The 17,558-nt window shown below is 35.8% G+C and overlaps 1 protein-coding gene across 1 annotated transcript in view; it reads left to right on the top strand.

Annotated features, from left to right (window-relative positions):
• The window catches only part of Ddx1 (ATP-dependent RNA helicase Ddx1), a 339,750-nt gene that overhangs the window by 48,396 nt on the left and 273,796 nt on the right, over nt 1–17,558 (top strand). The window contains exons 5-6 of the mRNA XM_090381389.1: nt 1,698–1,742; nt 11,523–11,609. Of these exons, the coding sequence (XP_090237515.1) occupies nt 1,698–1,742; nt 11,523–11,609 (132 nt within the window). The remainder of the gene's footprint in view (nt 1–1,697; nt 1,743–11,522; nt 11,610–17,558) is intronic.

Raw genomic sequence — 17,558 nt, 5'->3', positions numbered from 1 at the left:
TCTGTAGTTACTCAGTTTACTTGTAATAATTTTTGCATAGATTGTATATCCAGAGTTCAATAAGCTTATACCTCTATAATTTTTTCAGTCATTAATATTCTATTTTTTAAAAAAAATATTAATAACTATTGCTTTGTGATCTCTGTGGAAGTATTTCACCTTGCTTTAATTTGTTTGAATGATTAATGCATATTAAATGATTAATACTATGCATTATGAAAACAGAAGTGCATAGAGATTGGGTATTCTTGTTCCTATACAAATTGCACTTTTATTAGTTTGAAAAATAGTTTCTTTTTCTAATGGTAACTTGCTCTTAATTACATCTTTATTGGTTTTTGTCACATATTTTGAAATTGAAGATAATTTTGAATTATTCTGCATTTGTGTGGTTATGTGCTTACGTGCATTTATATACAGACATATTCATATACACTATATGACTAAAAATATATGCACACACAGATAGTTGCAAAAGGGATTTTAATTAAAAAACCTAATACATAGTAGGATCACTTTTGGCTTGTATGACAGCTTCAGCCATCCTAGGTATACAAGCCTAAGAAGATTGAGGTTCTGTCAATTTGTAGATGTTGAACAAATGTTCCTGCAAAAGTAGCTGTCAAAGGCAGTTTAGAAGAAGGCCCTTTCGACTGCATTGTAATTCTCTGCTACAGGTTATCCCATAGATATTCATTGGAGTTGAGGCTCAGTCTCTGAGCTGGCTTGTCCTACTAGTCAACACCCTCACTGTATGATATGGAGCATTGTCATGCTGATGCTTGCAGGGTTTGTTTCCTTAGTACTACCATAATGTAGGTAGTACATAATCATTGAGAATGTTAAAGTAAGTCACAGACTTCATGGTTTCAGCTAGTGCAGACAGTCTACCACCAATAGACCGTCTGGACTAGCTGAAATAGCCCCATACCATCAAGACCATTCCCACCAAACTTTGTAGTCAAGATACACTCCAATGGGAAGTACTTTCAGGTAGACTTCATACCCAAAACACTTGCACTGGAATGAAACATTGAAGTGAGATTTGTCACCTCATGAAGAGCTTTTTTCCCCATTCTAGAGGCAGTGAACATTGGGAACAGCACTAGTCTGGGTGCAATTTTGAATTGGTAACCATGATATTAATCTTTTGCCCAGCTGAAGACCTCATTGAGCCTAATATTATGTGGCTTTCTCTGAAAGGATAATGTGTTGACAGATGTTCTTATGGTCTTTTGGGCTTGCCTCATGATGTTTTCTGGAATACATGAGGGAGGCATGAGCTATCTTCTTTATGGTTCAGTAATCATGTTCCATGAATTTGTGAGGCTGTAAAACATATGGTCTTCCATCTTTTAAAATCTGCACCAGTGGGTTTGGGAAGTTTCACAGTTACATGCACAGAAAGATTGCTGATGTAACATCCAACCTATTCACACCCATATTGGCTACTAACATACTGCCACTGTGAAGGAAGACCATGAAATTTATATTGGTATATCTTAGCTGGTGCACATGGCTGGAGGACATCTAGTGCAGTACACAATATTTATGGTGAGGTGCCTGGATACTTTTGGTCATATGATATGTCTAATATAATATGTAAAAACTTGTAAAAATTTTGTTATTATAAAACTTATAGTAAAAATAATATGTAAAAAATTGTAAAAATTGGTATCATTTTAACTTTATTATAGCTGCCAAGTGGGCAATGAGTTTTTTTGATAGAGGAAGTGCCTTAGGTAAGTTGTTATTATTCTTATAAATAAGTGTGTATTGCTTAATTATAAAAGCCTTTGCTAAAAGTGTTTTTTATATGAAGCATAGGTACAATATAGTAGCTAGAACTTGTGGATTTGACCACAAGTTCTAAGATAATTTAACCTTTATACTCCTAATTCTGATTAGGAGTACAATCGCTATTCAAAATTGGTTTTTTTTTTTTTTTTTGTTTCATTTTTCATTAAGATTCAAAATGAAAGGGAAGATGAAAGTCTTCACTATTACTGTTTTTTTACAAATAAAGTTTAGTCCAAATAAATTCTTCCTTGCATTATATTACTAATTATTAGTACTTGCAACATAATGCAAGAAAGCTGATCCTTATACAGCATCAAGCATCAGCAAAAAAAAAAAATCTATTTTTCTTTCCTTCTAATAACACTAGCCAACACTATTTTTACCTCCAAGAACTTAAATGCTGTTTTTAACCAATTTTTATGCATAGATTTAAAATCATCATGATAGTTTCACATCACGTCATAGTTATTAAATATAGAGGGAGTTACGTTTTACCAAAATATTCCAATTTTGCATAATCTAGCCTGTAATGTATAACATACTGATTTATTTTCACAGATATAAGCTAATTCTCTTAATTTTAGCAATCGATTCTGGCCTCTGTTTTCTTGTGATAAATATAATTAGATTTCTACCTATGGTTCTTAGGTTAAAATTCCAATGCAACAATTTACAATTTGAAGAGAGCACACTTAGTGTTTTTGGTAAGGATTTTTGTAGGCTGTGCCAAGGTTTTTTTCTTCCGATTTCTTGATTGATCGTACCGTTGACTCATTGATTTTATAATGTTTTGCCACTGAGGAGACACTTTCACCATTAGAAATTTTATCTAATAACTGAATTTTATTTGCTAATGTCATCACCTTCTTTGATCTTTTCACATTTCCCTTGTTATTCGTAGCCATATTTTTGTACGGGTTAGAAAGAACTTGTTCACAATAAAGTCACTTTCTTCTATTAACGCGCTCGAAAAAATCTGTTTTACATTGTAAAACGGTAGATTTATCACTTTTGTAAGCATATCAATTTATAAATTGATAAATTTATTCAATTTATAAGCATATAAATTAAAAGCAAACGACGAAACCTTCCATTGCAAGCACATAACACATACTGAACAAGGATTAGCGAGAAACATCCACACTTGCGATTTTGCCACCCCTCTCCCCCACCCACTGAGCGCTGTTTTGACCGGGAAAGATAATTTTAGCCACACCCATGAATTTTTTTTATGGTGGAAAATGTTCACGGCACTTTAAAATTCCCATTCTTTTAGGTTTCATTTTATATTAAATCAGAGACCGCGAATACAGATACCGCAAATAGCAGGGGTTTACTGTATTGTAAAGACAATGACGTTCCTTTCAAGATTTTGCTTCTATTAGATAATGCTCCTGGACATCCTATGTACCTAGATGATATCAATTCGAACGTGAGAGATATTTCTACCACAAACACGACTTCACTCATCCAACCTACGGATCAAGGCATTATTTCGAATTTCAAAGCATATTCAAACCGGCACTCCACTTCACTCCCAAACTCTGCCTTCGAGGCTACATTTTAAAGATTGATTCTTCCCTTTTCAGAAGATCCTTCTAGCTCAATCCTTGGATGCTGACCTGTGCAAAATTGTAAATGACAAAAAGTATAGACTGCTCATCCTAGATCTGTATGTGTGTTCCACAACCATCAACTGATGTGAGATTTTATTTTGTGATGTGAGATTATATTCTTATTTTATTATTTTAATTTGATGCAATTATTATTATAATTGTATTTTATTATTTTTTTTAAGTAAATATAATCTGCTCTATATTTATTTATCCTATATTATATTTCTGGCGAGATGATATCTCTGCCACTTGTTGACCCCTGACTTAGTGCCATGAAGGGTTTTGTAAAGTCTCAGTACCTACATGTATCTTTGCATCTTACAATAAAGATCATATTTATTTATTTATTTACGCACAACATTTGCTTAGGCATTGTCTGCAGTAGAATGTGAGAAAAATTTGACATTAAAAGACTTCTGGAAATCTTACAATATTTGCCACTTCATCTTAAACATTAATAAGGACTCTGTGGAAATTACTAAAAGTTGTTTAAATGCTGTTTAGAAGAAAATATGCCCACGGCATATAAAAGGCTTCAAAGTATTTGAAAAAGATGAATCATATGATGAGGTTACAGATAAGACTGTAAAGTTTGCAGAGCTATTCCAGTTGGAAGTTGATGCCTCCATAGCCGAGTGGTCAGGAGCGGGAGTGCAGTAGGACACGCTCTTTGAGTAGACCGGGGTTCAAGCCCCTGACTGCTGAATACGGTCGATCTGCCAACCCGCACTGGACCAGCGTGGCAGATTATGGTCCGTTTCCCTCAGCATGAATTGTTGAGAAGGCTTCCATCCTGCAGTGAGTTGATAATGGCTGCACTTTACTTTTTTTTTTTATGTGGAGGAGTTAATAGAGGAAGAACAGAAGGAATTATCTAACAAAGAACTTATTGACTTGCAAGCAGCAATAGTTCGAGAAGAAGACGAGATTCAAGATGAACCAAAAAAGTTGATTGGGATTTTGCCTTCCAGGAGGTTTCCCCTGCCAAGAGTATCAGTATATATTTTGCACTCATAGAGATATGAACATGATTTATCGGAGAGGAGTTGCCAGTAAAAATATACCCTCTTGTGTTTATCCTTTTTTATGTTATTTAAATCAATCTGAAGTAGGCAACTTGCTTATTGCTTTTTTTTTTTTTTTTTTTCTTGTTGCTCTGCTTGATTCCCCCCCCCCCCACTAATCTCCTCTGGTGTCTTTACAGTAGTCATTTCTTTTGCAGTTTCAGTATATTACTACAGAAATCCCACATAACATAAAAATTGGTTTTTGAACAATTGCACAGGCTTATATTGATGCAGTATATGGTCTAAGTCATGCTTTACCCAAAACTTCACAATAACTGATAGAAATTCAAATGTGGGCCTTTTTCATGCATATATTTGGTATTGGCAGTTAAAATTTTGTACACAAGTATTATTTGACTTGATATATAAAGGAGCAGGATTTTAGATGAGATCCCTACATGACAAGATTAATGGTCTTTTGTTAGTTAACTTCAGTCTTTCTAAACCTCAGACTGGACTATTTTTCTGAATTAGCCTTTGTAATTGCTCTCTCTTTCTTCAAAATCAATTTGAAGATGTGCCCCACTAGTCAGCATCCATTCACAGTTCAATTCCAAACCTAACTGCTCTGATTAATTTCTTCTATTTCTGTTCTTTCAAGTAAATCTTACCTTCCTTTGCTTGCATTTCTTGAAAATGATAATCTGCAGAAATTCATTGTCAACAATTTTTTTTTTTTTTTTTTTTTTTTGTTTCCATCTTCAACTTGTGCTCAGTGCTAATAGTACTGTATTTTCTAATACCTCATGTTTGGGGTCACCATTTGAAAATAAATAAATAAAAATCCTATTAATATAAGATACGGGTTTCTCTACCCTATAGAGGATCCCCAGGATGGGATTGAAATGTCAGAAATTAAATGTTTTATCAAATTATTCTGTGAAGTGTTTCTGTAGTGTGCTACCTCCATACCATGTCATTGCAACTTGCATATTAGTAGTGTCTAGTTTGTAATGTTTGTACAGGAAGGATATGTATGAGATAGCACAATATGTATGAGGACTACATCTGAAGTCTTTCTCATACATATTGTGCTTATTATATTCACTTTTTCATTCATTGTTTATCAGATTGGTACCATATTTTTGTTATTCCATCTGTCAGCATTTGTTGATTTAATCAGTACTTTAAATTCATCAGATTTATTAACTATACTTGCAACATTGGCATGCTCTCATATTCTTAGTAACTTTACCACATCCATATATATTTGGAGGAAGGGAATCGTAAGGTTCATTCACTATCTTGAACGGAGTGGCAAGTTGTATCTTTTCTATTTGGGATATTTTGTTATTTATTTTGTCTGTCATTATATTGCTATAAAGTACAAAGTAATCATAATTAAAGTTGATGTAATTCAGTGTTATGCTTTAACTATTATGTAACCATGGTATTTAGAATGAAAATAACAGCTAAAAGGGAATTAGACAAGCAAAAAAATATATATTCATAAATTCATGGTGGCATATGCCATCATGGGTTATCTGAGCAAATCATTGTTAATTCAAAGCTTTTATGAAAATGGTGTTGACCTTTTGGTTAAACTATTGTACAAGAATGCGGACAGTGAATGCACTGTTGACCAAGCTACATCACATCCAAAAACATGCAACAATCCATACATAATGCCACAGTAATATATTTACTAATACCTTTTGTGTTTGGGATGACCACTAAAAAAAAAATTCTGTTATTACATTACATACAGGTTTTTCTATCAGTACCTATGGAGGATTCCCAGGGTGGGGTCAACGTCAGTAATTAGATATTTTATCAAATTATGCAGCAAAATGTTTCTGTTGTGTTGTTACCTGCTTTACCATTTAAACCATAAAGCATGCTTTACTACAAGGACAGACATAAAGACAACAGACAGACAAACATACATATCTAATTGTAAGCTGTTAAGTCACTTAACTGGAAGCTGTTAAGTCACAGCTTTCCAAAGTGGGTGTTGGCATACCTTGAGATCCCTAAGGGTATTTCCAGATTTTGGCATAAAATCACATTAGCATTATTTTAACTCTGATTTCTTTTCACTGCATATACTGAAGTAATTGATTGATTAAAATAAAGTTATTAAGTAAAACATTAAAATTTTACATTTTATTTTTTCATTTGCTTCGTACTCAGCCATCTTTCTTCTTTGAAAACTAATAACTGAATATAGTCCATGTGAGATGCTTTTTGGTTAAGCTTGTAGTCAATACTGCAAATATTCCCTCTCTCATACCTTTATTTACAGGTATGAGTGCAGTGATAGACAACAAAAGTTGTCTATCACTGCACTTGTCATTAGTTTAAAAGTAAGGAACAATGAGAATGGGATGCGGAATAATTACCAAATTCTGGGTGGGGTTTTGAATTATTTTTGGCGCATACATAGTATGTCGGTATCAAGAAAGTTTGGAAAGCACTGAATAAAGTAAATGTTTGACACTATGCAACGAAGTGTTGTTTTGTTCTGATATAGTTTAGCTACATATAACTGTATCCTTTGCTGAACACAGAAGTATTATGACAGTTATATATCTTTGCACTGCATTCATTGCTTAATTTAAATTTGATAATTGCATATGAAATGTCTCATAATGAAAGATGCATTTTTCTCTCATAAGATGAAATTAATATGATTAACACAATTCACATGTTTGGATAAAGGAAATTTCAAACTGTTTTGGAGGGTTCCTTTCCACTCACTAATAGAAATTTCATTGGAGGTCTGGGGTGGAGACTAGAGAAATTATGAACAGTGGGTTGCAATTAGCAGATCTCAAATGGAATTATGCCCCCCCCCCCCATGAGTTGACCTTCCAATCTGTAAAATAAAACATGCAATTCAGTCAATGGATGATTGTACAGAAATACACTAAAGGTTACATCTAGTGCCACATGAACTGCACAATACAAGCAAAATATTCCACAATTGCTGAATGACATTTTTTCCATTTGCAGTTTGTTATTTAACATAATAGGGATATAATAGGGCTTATAGAGACGTGGTGCCACCCGGAAATTGGGGATGATGAGTTTAAGTACAGCTTGTATAATGTATTTAGGAAGGATAGGGTAGATAGAAGGGGTGGTGGGGTAATGCTTCTTATCAGAAGCAGCCTGAGTGGGACGATAGCTTTCCCGGATTCAGACATTTCACATGCTAGTATAGAGTCTGTATGGTGTGAGATAGTTGGAAACAAAGGTATAATGCGAATAGGAGTAATCTACAGACCAGGTGATTGTGAAGATTATGAAAAAAGCCTCTACATGCAAATGAAATGGGCAAGTAAGCGTCAATGTCTTATTATGGGTGATTTCAATTTGCCTCTAATTGATTGGAATAAATGGGAAGGAAACTCGACATGGGGAACAAAATTTTTAAATCAACTAGATGACTGTTACTTGTATCAACATGTCAGGGAAAGTATTAGAGAAAAGAATATCCTAGACCTCATCACCCATGAATCAGATGACATAACAGGGTTGACAGTAGAGGAACCAGTAGCAGGAAGTGATCACGGAGTTCTACAGTGGATGATGACGAGAGAGGTAGCAGAAGTAAAAGGCAAAGGAATGGGTTTTAATTTCAGAAAAGGAAATTACGATGCCTTAAGGTACTACATGGCCTCTATTAACTGGGTAGATATCGTGCAGAGAATGAATACATTTGAACTGTGGTACGCTTTTAAAACATTAATCACAGATGCCTTGAATGCGTATATACCATTTAAAAAAATACTCCACGAGGAAGGTGGAGTATTTTTCTTAGACTTCACTATTCATCCAAGTTGGATGAATAGTGAAGTTGCCACATTACTCGAGCAGAAAAAGGTGGCATGAAAAGGTTACAGAGCAATAAAAAGTACTGAAGCCTATAACAGCTACAAGGTGATGTGTAATAGAGCCACAGAAAAGGTTCGACAGGCAAAGGCAGTTTATGAGAAATCACTAGCAAACAGAGCAAAGAGGGGGGATAAAGAATTCTTCACATATATAAATGCCAAGAAGAGCAGGACAAACCAGATCGGACCTTTAAGTAAGGGAAAGGGGATAGTATTAAATACACCAGCTGCCGTTGCAGATGAACTCAACAGTTATTTTGCATCGATATTTACAAATGAAAAACCTTTTGTGGCAATGGGAAATTGTGGGAGCGAAGTTAAAAAATATGTAATTAATGATATTGAAATTTCGCAAGATTATTTAATGAAAAAACTTTCGAGCCTACAGATCAGTAAGGCTCCTGGAGTTGATGGAATATACCCTATAAACTTAAGGGAGGCGGCAAGCGAGTGCATTGAACCATTGAGGCTAATTATGCAAGCATCACTAGTCTGGGGAGATTCCCTTGGATTGGAAAAGTGCAAATGTATCTCCCATACATAAGGCTGGCTCTAAAAGTGAAGTTGGAAATTATCGACCTGTCAGTCTGACTTCAGTAGTAGGCAAAATCATGGAGGCAATGATCAAGGGTGGAATTCAGTATCATTTGGATCGAATTGAAATTCTCAAGGATACTCAGCATGGTTTTGTAAAGGGAAAATCATGTTTAACAAATCTGGTTCGCTATTTCAAGAGGGTCACTCACGAGTTGGATTTAGGGAATAATTTCGACATTGTTTATTTAGATTTCAGCAAAGCTTTTGACTCAGTCCCACATGAGCAGTTGCTTTATAAGCTGGACCAGGTTGGAATCACTGGGAAAATCCTTAGATGGATAGAAGGATGGCTTCAGGGCAGGAGGCAGAGGGTTGTGATAAATGGCTATTCCTCAGATTGGGTTGATGTAAGAAGTGGGGTTCCCCAAGTATCAATATTAGGACCACTGTTGTTTTTAATTTTCGTAAACGACATTGATGAAGGGATAGAGGGCGTGATGTCTAAATTTGCAGATGATGTTAAAATTGGTAGAGTAGTTAATGATCACTGTCAAGCTGAGCTTCTTCAGAGAGACCTAAATAGACTTCGGAATGGTCAGAAAAATGGCAGCTATGCTTTAATCCAACAGAGTGTAAGGTATTATACCTGGGAAACAGTAATCCCAAAATAACTTATTCACTTGGTGGAGTTCAACTAAACCCAGTACTGGAGGAAAGGGACTTGGGTGTTAAGATATGGTCAGACATGAAATTCTCTGAGCATTGTAAACAGGTTGCAAGGAAGGCCCATGGTGTCCTATCGATGATCTATCGAACTTTTGCAAGTATAGATAGGGACGTGATAATCCCATTATATAAGGCTTACGTTAGACCACACTTGGAATACTGTGTTCAGGTATGGAGACTGCACCTGAAGAAAGACATCGAGCTTCTTGAGAGGGTGCAAAGACAGGTAACTCGCCTGGTGAGATCGGCAAAAGGGCGTCCTTATGAAGAAAGACTTTGAATATGTGGGTTGCAGAGTTTGGAAACTAGACACCTTAGAGGTTTGATTGAGGTGTTTAAGGCTCTGAGAGGCATCAGTAAAATGAATGAGGACGAAATTTTCAAGATTATAAATGATGCTAGAACTAAGGGACATAAATTCAAGTTACGGGGGGAAATGTTTAGATTGGACTGCAGGAAGTTTTATTTTAGCCAGAGAGTTATAAATTACTGGAATAAGTTGCCTTCATGGGTGGTAGAGGCCGACAGTTTGGGGAAATTCAAGGGTCATCTGGATGGTGCCCTTCGGGTAGGGGAGGTGCGTGAGATGATAGGTTTAATTTCCTTTTTTTTATTAATTATTATTTTACTTTTTTATTATTTTTTTTTTGTTTTTATCATTGTTTTGTTCGGATTTTTTTTTTTTTTTTTTGTTTTTTTTTTGGCTGGTGCAGCATAAGCCATAGGCTTTCTTGCACCATGCGGCCATTACTAATACTAATAATACTAATTTGTGGTATACCCAAGCACGGTACTAAGTACTATAGGTTATAATACCTCTCGTGTTTGGGGTTCTCATAAAAAAAAAAAAAAAAAAAAATACACCAAAGGAAAACAGTCCTGAATGTACCTCACTGTACATGATCTGTTTAAGGAACTCTTGAGAGACAGGTTTGCTGTGAGTCACAGCAAACTTGTGGTTTTTATTTTGATGTGTCAGTTGAACAAATGGAGATAATTTCTGAAAAAGTCAACCTTTACTTAACAGTATAAATAGTGCACTTTTAGTTCATAAAAACTAAGTTTGATAAATTTGCTCCCCCCACTTTGTTATGGAGTTTTATAATTTCATTAAGCACTGATTATTGTTGGATATTATATTTTAATTCAGCAATATTCTAAGGGCCTTCATGAAGAACTCCTCCCTTCAGATATCCTAAAAAAAAAATTGCGCTAGGGTCAGACTTTTTGGAGGCCAACAGTGTGTTGCCAAATCTTGTAACATGATTGAAAAAATATGTTATTTTTGATTCCATAGTGGCAATGGAAATGTGTGACCTGTTGTGCCATCTTATTTCCAATGAGATGGCAAAACAGAACATAACACAAAAACTCTGTTCTGGTACTACATAAACACTCTTCTCATCCATTCATAGTTCTGAAGCTCATTTGTGAAAACGTTCTGTAGTAAATTAATGTATCATCCTGCATTCACTGCTATGGTTTGGTCATCCTCCTCAACAAAATGTGGTCCCATAATTCCATGTGTGTGCATTCAGCTCAACTTTACTGTAACTTTGGGGCATGGTTGGGGAATATCTGAAGGCAAGATTTTTTTCATGGTTATCCATCAGATATTGAATTAAGAGCAGATTCTACAAGATGTCAAGAGTGATTTATGAAAACTTGTTATATTGTTATGAAAAATTTTCAGCATAGATTAGAAAACTGCATAACAAAATGAGGATGCACATTTACACAATTAATTTGTATGAACTGGAACTGCATTATTTAAGTAGTTTTTTTTTTTTTTTTTTTTCCCTCCTCCACAGAGTTATATCACTTTTTTCAACTTTTATTGCAAAATAAAAACAACCACTTTGCATTGCCACACCTTGTAGAATGAGATATCTACAGGATCCTTTAATGTTGAAAAATTCTCTTCTTTTCTCTTTTAGCTGTTAGTCCTGATGGTATGATGTGTCAGAGTAGAGAACATAAGGAATGGCATGGATGCCGGTCTACAAAAGGAGTTCAGGGAAAAGGTAATTTCTCCATTTTCCTTTAAATTAATGTGATCAGAAGTTGTAAGGCTTCCAGATGTTCAGAGATTTATCAGATCTCTGCAAACTTTTTTAAATTTTTATTTCCTTGCTTAATTAACAATTTAAATTACATTTTGTTAGTGTAGAAAACTCCAATGTTCCATTTGCAAACATGATATCTTCTTATATTTAAAAAGTAACACTTACTATATAACTTGTCCAAAACAAACTAAATTGTTATAAAATGCATATATGCAGATATTCCAGAGCAAATATAGAATATTTACATAGCTGAATTGATATGACGACTGTGAGACTACAACCAGATAAAAGCAAGTGCAGCAGCAATGGTTTGCGCTGAGTTTTTGAACTGGATGATTTCTCTACTTCCAACATCTATACCATGGAAATATTCCTAACCTTAGCATCAGTATATATTCATTATGATGGTTTAAAATTGCTCTTACAGAGCTTTTATCCTGTAATAATTCTTTTAAGTTTCTCCTAGTATCTGACAATTAAGCTTCCTCATTATGGGATGTACAATTCATTTCTTGCCAAATCTTGAAACATCACTTTTGGGAAATGAGTTATGTAGGCTTCCATAGTGGTAAGGAAAATGTGAGCTTTTGTGCCATCTTGTTGGAAATGATGGCACAAAAGCTTTTTTGGTGGCACAGAAACAGTTTAATATTTAACTTCCATAGAATAAATTCTATGGAAGTTAAATATAGCTACTTTTGTTTCTGCCTGTTCTTGTTTCGCATTCAAAGTTAAATTCATTCAGGTAATTGTAGTGAATACATGTTTAATTCATGCTAATTTAGTATTATATGAAGGTAGCAGCATAATCAATTTTGTTAATACTTTTACGTTAATCTAGTGAGACTTGACTGAGCAGTAATTATTTCTTATATTTCTAATCAGATTAGAAACATATCATGATTGAACTAGAAGGGGATTGTGATTGGAATTAATAGTGATCTGAACCTATGGTGCCTGACTCTGCTGGGGGGGTATAAAAATATGTTGCCTATATATATGAGGTGCTACCCAAAAGTTCCCAAAATGTATTTATAAAATAAATTAGACTCACCCTGGGTCTTTTTTGCCACCGTCACCTTTGACGTAGTCCCCTTTAGAGCGCAGTGCTTCTCCCATGATTTGAATGCATCCTGAAATCCTTTGTCATAGTGTTCAGCACCGCCTGCGATTCCATTTGGATATCTTCTACATTGTCAAAGCTTCGACCCTTCAGCTTGATTTTCATCGTTGGGAAGAGGTCACAGAAGGCTAAGTCTGGCGAATAAGGGAGTGGGGTCGATTGTCATGTTGTTGGATGCCAAAAACTGCGCCACAGCAAGAGATGTGTGGTCTGGCGTGTTGTCATGATGAAGGACCCAGTTCTTTGTGTGCCACTTCTCTGAATGTTTCCACCTGATGGCTTCCCTTAACTACCTCAGGACGTTGCAGTAGAACTTTGTGTTGACAGTCTGACCAGAGGGATGAATTCCTTATGGATAATCTCGTCAATGTCCAGAAAACAGATCAGCATGGACATTACATTGCTCCTCACTTGTTGGGTTTTCTTTGATTGGGGGAAGATGGCGACAAGAGTTGGGTATATGGGTATGACCCAGAAACCATAGAAAGGAAGTTTTGATCACTTCTGGCCCATTCTTGAAGATCTCTGCTAACTTCCATGTGATTCTGCTTTTGGTCTTCACTCAGTAACCGTGGCACGAACTTCACCGCAATCCTTCTCATATTCAACACCTCTGACAAAATCTGCATACGATAGTCCTACAATGCCACAAATGTCATGGATGGTCTGCCTGCGGGTCTTCACGGATTGCACCCAAACTTTTGGCACGTTTTCTGGCATGGTGCTAGATGATGGATGCCCAGAGTGATTGTCATCATCAACCAGTATTCGACCATTTTTAAAATGGTTAAACCAGTAGTAGGTCTGTGTCTGGCCTAAACCATTGTCTTATGGGTTTCTGCTGCTGTATCGTTAAGAAGGAAACAAAGCTTGATGTAAGTATGTTGCTCTCACATCAGCCATCGCAACAATTGCAAACTTGCAAACTACGCGAAACACACCACCAAAGAACTGCGCATAAATATTCAATGACGTTATTCAGCCCAACACCATGTGGCACACTGATTCAAAGGATGCATGCAGTGTAACCTAGGACCACAAGTCCATACTGGATGTAGTTCCTGTGCAATATTCAAATTTCAGGAACATTTGGGTAGGTGTGTGTGTGTGTGTGTGTGTGTGTGTGTGTGTGTGTGTGTGTGTGTTAAGATTTAAGTTGAAGTTCTGGACCTACCTAGCTGTATTTAATACAGTATTGCTATAGTGGAATTTGCATTCCTATTACATAGTCCAGCTAGATGTGAAGTCTTTAAAAAGGCAATTTCTCTCAAATTGTAAGCTTATCATGGCAACACTTCTTTAGAGAAGTGTTATTATTAGTAGTTCAGAAGAAGAATTATTAGAAATAATTTATTAGCAGTATTATTAGATATTGCTTCTAACTACATTACCACATAAATTACAACAATTAATATACCAAACTTGTGCTACTTGTTGCAACACGAATGTCTTGCTTTGCTTTTTGTTAGCTATACCATTATAAAACATGATTAGTTGGCATTGCATAATCTTACATTTACACATTTTACTTTAGTAGAGCAGCAATCTGGCATTTGCCTCACCCAGTCTTACTTCTGCATATATTTTTGTTATTACTACAGCAGAATACTTTATTTCATCCTTTATTTGAAAAAATAATTTCAGCAAAAAGAAGGTATACTAACAAATATATAAAGTACAAGTTTTTTTCCCCAATAATCGTAACAGCAGCAGGAAGGCATGCAGTGCATCGTATTGCATGGAAGTTCTTTCCAATGAATCACTGAAACCAAATAGACTACAATGTCCTTTAAATACACATGATCAATTTAAGAAGTATGAGCTTGGTAAATATTTTTCGTATGTATATTGGTATAAGTTTGGTACGTTGTAAATACAGTTTAGTCAGAACAAGATGATGGTAGGACTGAAATGAATCAATGTCCTACAAGTGTATACACCACTAATATGATGTGTAAGTAAAGAAAAAGAAAGTAAAGGTTACGTTTGAGGAAGCGACGGAGAAGTATTTGAAGGAAGAAGATCAAACTGTTATTTGAGGGATAGTTAGAGTGGTAAGCAGAATTCAATAGTTGACCGTATATTGATAGGTAACAACCTTTCACTGAAAGTGAAGGATATTACGATACTACCAAGACAGTAATGGACAGTGATCATAGACTACTTATAGAGGTGATATCATTAATGAAAGAGAGAAATAAGAGGACAAGAGAGGAAGATAAGATACAGTGGCTGAAAAATGAGGAAAATGTATAGAGAAGAGATTGATAAACTGAGGCCTAAGAGTGAAGTACAAGGAGTAGAGGAAGAATGGGATGGTTTAAAAAGGCTTTGGTTATGACTGTGGTGTGTGTGTGTGTGTGCGCGTGTGTGCGTGCGCGGACAAGTGGTATGAGGAGATAAAGAGACACTGTGGAATGAGGCAAGGTTACTCTAAGGAAGATAGGGCCTTCAAAAAGAGATGCAGTATTACAATATTTTTAAAATATACAATATTACCTGTATAATGAAATGGGAAGAATAATTGACATGAAGAATAAATGAGAAGGTGGAAAGACTATTTGTTTTAGGAAACTATTGAACATCAGAAAAAAATGAAGATACAATGGAAGAAGAGGTAAAGGAGAGAGAGAGAGAGAGAGAGAGAGAGAGAGAGAGAGAGAGAGAGAGAGAGAGCAAGAAGTGGAAAAGATGAAAGGAAGTAAATCTCTAGGGTGCGATGAAGTCACTGAAGAAATGTGCAGGGAAAGCAGGGTTGCAATGGATACACAGAGTAATAAAATATGGGGGAGGAGGAGGAAAGGATACCAGGGGACCGGAAAAAGAGCATTGATTGTGCCTATTGGCACAATCAATGCTCTTTTTGTATATGAAAAAAGGACTCTTGACTAGTCATAGGAAAGTGTATGAAAGAAGAGAAGAGAGCATGAGAAACAGTTGAAAGTGGGATGAAGGAATTGCAGAGTGGCTTCAGAAGAAGTAGAGGTAGTTTGATCACAGATCTTATTTTTTCTGTGAGACAAAATGATGGAAAAGCATTAAATGTGGAAGGGATTCTGTGCATAGCTTTTTTGGATCTAGAAAAGGCATATGATAGCAGAGAGAGAGACAGTGGGGGGGGGGAAGTATGAGAAGTGTTAAGGAAACAGGGAACATTAATAGAATATTAAGTCTATATTTATACAGAGTGACTGAATGTTTTGTGAAAATAATAGTTGGAGAAGTAGTCTGTTTTGAAATTAATAATGATTGGAGACAGAGAAGTGCAATCTCACCTCTAGTATTCATACCTGTAATGAATGCTATTGCAAATGCTGTAGAAAAAAGGATTGGGATAAGAAAAAATGAAAGTGGTGATGATTGCTGATTTGTTTTTATGTGGATGGAGAAGAGGAGTTACAGGAACAGGTAGAAAACTGGGTGGAGGAAGAAAATAGGTACAATTTAAAGTTTAGCGATCCAATGAGACTAACAGGGAACAAAGGAGAAGAGGAGGTTAGCATCTTTATAGGGGGAAAGAAGATAAAGTGGATAGTTTCAGATAGTTAGGGTGTATAGCAGAAAAGACGAGATAAATAGAAAAGCATATCAAGGAAAACATTTTCCCTTGATATTAAATGAGAAAATTAGTTTGAAGAAAGGAAGTACATAAGAAGATGGTACTCTTTGGATCATGTTATGTACTGATAATGACCTGTGGATCAGAATTGTGGGTAATATGAGAGAAGGATATCAGCAGAATGCAAACAATGGAAATGAAGTTTCTGAGAAGGGGAGGTTGTGGAAAGACCAGGTGAGAGAATAAGAAACCCATTAGGGAGAAAGTGGAAGATTGAAAGGAACAGACAGTTCCTTTCAACACACAGCCTTATGCATGTAAAGAGAATGGAGGATGATATGCTGCCAAAGAGAATGCTAGAAATGGAAGATAGAAGACTAAGAGCAAAGCCAAGAAGAAGACTGCAGGAGGAGATGAAGAGCAGATGTGGAGAAGTGTGTTAGCTGGGAGGAGCTGAAGAGAGAGGAATAGTAGGAGGGTAGAACTCACTGGGGAAAACTAGTTTTCTTATCGACCCATCAAGGAGGTGTATTGACAACAATAAGTAAGTTTGGTGTAATATGAAAATGGCCTTTGTTTGGCACATTTGATATCATAATTTTCAAAATCCCAGTGTCATTTCCCCTCACCCCATTGACTTGGGTTGCCAAGTCTTACTGAATTGTCAAATGGGTCACATTCTCAAAAAATGGTAGAAAACCACTGGGTTAACAAGGGGCATAAATTTTAGCAAAAATCAGACAGTCAAGATTATGAGAGTGTACTTGGATTCAGTGGAGCTCCCTGTGGAATATCTCAATTCATAAAGGAGGGGGGAGATCAAAGGGTGACATGAATAATTACAGTTAGCTTGACTTCTGTTCCATGGAAAATGGAGCTCCTGGTCAAAGAAGAAGTAGACAGGAATGCAGTCATAGCATGGATTTGTTAAGGGACAGATCATGTCGGACAAATCTGATTGGATACTATGACACAGTAACAATAGAACTGGATGTAAAAAATAATTTTGACATATACTTAGATTTCAGAAAAGCTTTTGATACTGTTCCACATGAAGGACTGCTGTACAAATTGGAACAGCATGGCATTAACAGCAAGAGAGTGGTTATCAGTGGCCACTGCTTTTTTTGCACTAATGTTATTAATGGAGTTCCCCAAGGTTTAGTGCTGGGTCCTTTGTTGTTTTCTGTATTCATTAATGATATTGATAAAGACATATCAGGGT

Source organism: Mastigoproctus giganteus, chromosome 9 (assembly GCF_048544385.1).
Source record: "Mastigoproctus giganteus isolate SK-2022 chromosome 9, ASM4854438v1, whole genome shotgun sequence".
NCBI classification, from domain to species: Eukaryota; Metazoa; Arthropoda; class Arachnida; order Uropygi; family Thelyphonidae; genus Mastigoproctus; species Mastigoproctus giganteus.
Note: the sequence above shows the minus strand (reverse complement) of the source record. Positions and strands in the feature narration are given on the sequence as shown.